The sequence below is a fragment of the Penaeus japonicus genome, unplaced genomic scaffold (genome assembly GCF_977035675.1).
Source record: "Penaeus japonicus unplaced genomic scaffold, GWHDUDI00000001_assembly GWHDUDI00000009, whole genome shotgun sequence".
NCBI classification, from domain to species: Eukaryota; Metazoa; Arthropoda; class Malacostraca; order Decapoda; family Penaeidae; genus Penaeus; species Penaeus japonicus.
The window spans coordinates 21,010,290-21,013,024 of record NW_028234411.1 but is presented as its reverse complement, the minus strand read 5'-3'; the positions used below and the strand labels follow the sequence as shown (position 1 = coordinate 21,013,024).

The following is a 2,735-nucleotide window of genomic DNA, read 5'->3' as shown; positions in this document are numbered from 1 at the left end:
GTGGGCTCCGCTAGGGCAGTTCGACCTGATTCTAAACCAAAGAAAGGAAGAGAGACGAGGGCGTCTTACCGAGTGGCAGGATGAAGAAGAAGGGGAACCAGCAGAGGAGGAAGACGCCCACCACGATGCCCAGGGTCTTGGCGGCCTTCTTCTGCCTGCGGAACTTGGCCATCTTGCCCGGAGGCCCCGGCAGGCGTCGCTCCGGAGACGACGACGGCGACTCCGGCTCGTGGTGGCCGCCCTTGCCCTTCTTACCCCCTTTGCCGCCCTCCGCCCCCGTGCCCTGGTCCTCCTGCCAGTCTATAGTGGTCACGGGCAGCTGCAGGTGCGGCGTGGGCGGCATCAGGCTGGCGATGCCTTTCCCGCGGTGCATCCTAAGCCCCGACTTCTCCTCCTCCTTCGTGGGCGACTTCGACTGTCCGTTCGCCATGCAGTGGCCGTTAAGGCCCCCGACGCCCGTGGCGAGGCCGGCGGCCATCCCGGCGGCGATGCCCACGCCCATGCCCCCACGATGCGCCCGCAGCGTGAGCTTGCCGTCGGAGCGACCGGCGCCGCCCTTGTGGACCCTGAGCGTGACGGAGGTCTTGGTGGTCTTGATGCCGCTCTCCAGGAACTTGGACTGCTGGATGGCGGCGCGGTAGATGCGCCAGTACACGACGATGATGCAGACGCTGGGCAGGTAGAAGGAGCCCGTGACGGAGAAGAGCACGTAGCCCAGCTCCTGGTTGACGGTGCACACGGTGGGGTCGGGGTCTGGCGGCGTCTTCCAGCCGAAGGCGGGGCCGATGGAGATCACGATGGACAGCGCCCACACGGCGGCTATGAGCACGCACATCCGTCGCTCCGTCATGATGGTCGGGTACGCCATCGGCCTCGTGACGCCGATGTAGCGGTCGAGCGAGATGACGCACAGGGACCAGATGGAGGCAGTGCAGCAGAGCACGTCGGCGGTGGCCCACACCTCGCAGAACACCTGCTCTACACCGAAGTAAAAACCTATAGACTCCTTGCCGGAGACCGGTCCCCTCGAGGGGGGTTTGGGCGCTGGAAGGGCAGGACGGTCGTAGCCAGCTGGAGGTCCCGCGCTGCCACCGCCACGATTCAAGCCATGTCTTGCGCGCCAAACCCCAGTTGACGATCAGGTAGTGCGTGGACGAGCGCAGGTTCCGGGACATGTAGACAGCCAGCAGCACCAGCATGTTGCCGCCGATGGTGAGCACCACGATGCTCGCCAGCACCACCGTCTTGAGCGCCGCCTCCACCAGGGCGTTGGTGGCGCCCTCGGCACCCACGACCTCCAGCCCCTCGCCCGTAGGGGAGGGGGAGGAGGGGGAGGGAGAAGACGAGGAGGAGGGAGAGGGCGTAGAAAAGGTGATGTTGCTGGTGATGTTGATCTCTGGAAGGGTCTGGTAGTCGTCATAGTCGTAGAAGTCGTCTTCATCGTCTAAGATCCAGGACGTGTTGAGGAACCTGAGTGTGGTCGGGCCCTGGTACCAGTAGGTCACGTTCGCAGGGGACATTGCTACGTCAGCCTCGCCTCGCCTCGCGGCTCTTCCGTCTCTCGTAAGAAAGAAAGGAAAAAGAAAAGATGAATAAAAAGAATACTCCAAAGCGTCCAACAACTGGTTCCTTCGGTTCTGGGTCACGGGGCGCGTCAGGTCCGCCCCACGACCTGCATAACGAAACCTCACAAGCACGCGCGAAGGACAAGGTGCCTTTCCTAAGACGTCCGACGCGACTCGAGATCAGGAACAACTAGGTTAAAGGGCCGACGACCCGCCATGACCCGTCGCCTCCAAACACGGTCGTCAGCACAGGCTCTCCTGCAGGTACTCGGGAAATCGCGAGACAAAGTCCTTCTGCTCTTCATGCACAGCCGCTCAAACAGGCCGCAGGAGGCTGTTTATCCTCGGTCAACATCCGGGGGTGGCGCGGGCGTAGGAGGAGGAGGAAGAGGAGGAGGAGGAGGAGGAGGAGAGGATGGATAGGACAATCCAAAGAGAGAATTGCCCGGCGAAGGAAGGGGGATTCGATCGTCTCTTAATGATCGTTCGGAACGTCATGGTGACCGAACCTCATTCTGTGGAGAGTGACTGACAGTTCGAACCACTTACGAACATATCAATTCGAGTGGTGAACAACAGGTTTCCTTCAGTTTTTCTTTTTTTCTCTCTCTCTTTTTTTTTTTTTTTTTTTTTTGTCTGGGGTTAAAGTATCATTAACTATCTAGCAATGCTTGTTTCAGTGTAAAGCTGGAATGACCTGTTCAGCCAGCGACGGTCACCGCAAGTTAATTAATAAGAAGCACGTCTTCCAAACTCGTGATAAATGGTCAACCAACATGACATATTTTGTCAACCATAAACTCCTTTCCGAACATATTAACTGCTTTACAGTATTGCAACTGCTAATTCGCGTTTTTATCATGTAATGTAGACACTCCCCTTGCACATCACTTGTACTTATTTCCACATATCCTCAGTTTCGAAATCCAGTACAGACGCCGAAAGATAAAATACTTGCGCAAAAGATATAAATTTCCTAATCACACAGGGTATCACTCGGCTGATTGTTTTCCAAAAAAAAAGTAAACAAGATAAGTCCCCTGTCAAAATAAAGATAAAAGAACAAATAAATATCAGATGCCGCTAGTGTCGTTTAAACCGGCGGCCTCGACCGAGCACGACCTGCAAGTGCTACGTGGCGTGCGGTGACCCAGACTGACCTAGCAGGCC

At 57.2% G+C, this 2,735-nt stretch overlaps 1 protein-coding gene across 1 annotated transcript in view; it reads right to left on the bottom strand.

Annotated features, from left to right (window-relative positions):
- LOC122242972 (alpha-1A adrenergic receptor) overlaps window positions 1-1,541 on the bottom strand; it is a 161,502-nt gene extending 159,961 nt beyond the window's left edge. Inside the window, 3 exon segments of the mRNA XM_086540219.1 lie at window positions 70-1,042; window positions 1,045-1,085; window positions 1,127-1,541. Coding sequence (XP_086396345.1) covers window positions 70-1,042; window positions 1,045-1,085; window positions 1,127-1,520 — 1,408 coding nt within the window. The 5' untranslated portion in view covers window positions 1,521-1,541.
- Between the last annotated feature and the right edge of the window lie 1,194 nt (window positions 1,542-2,735).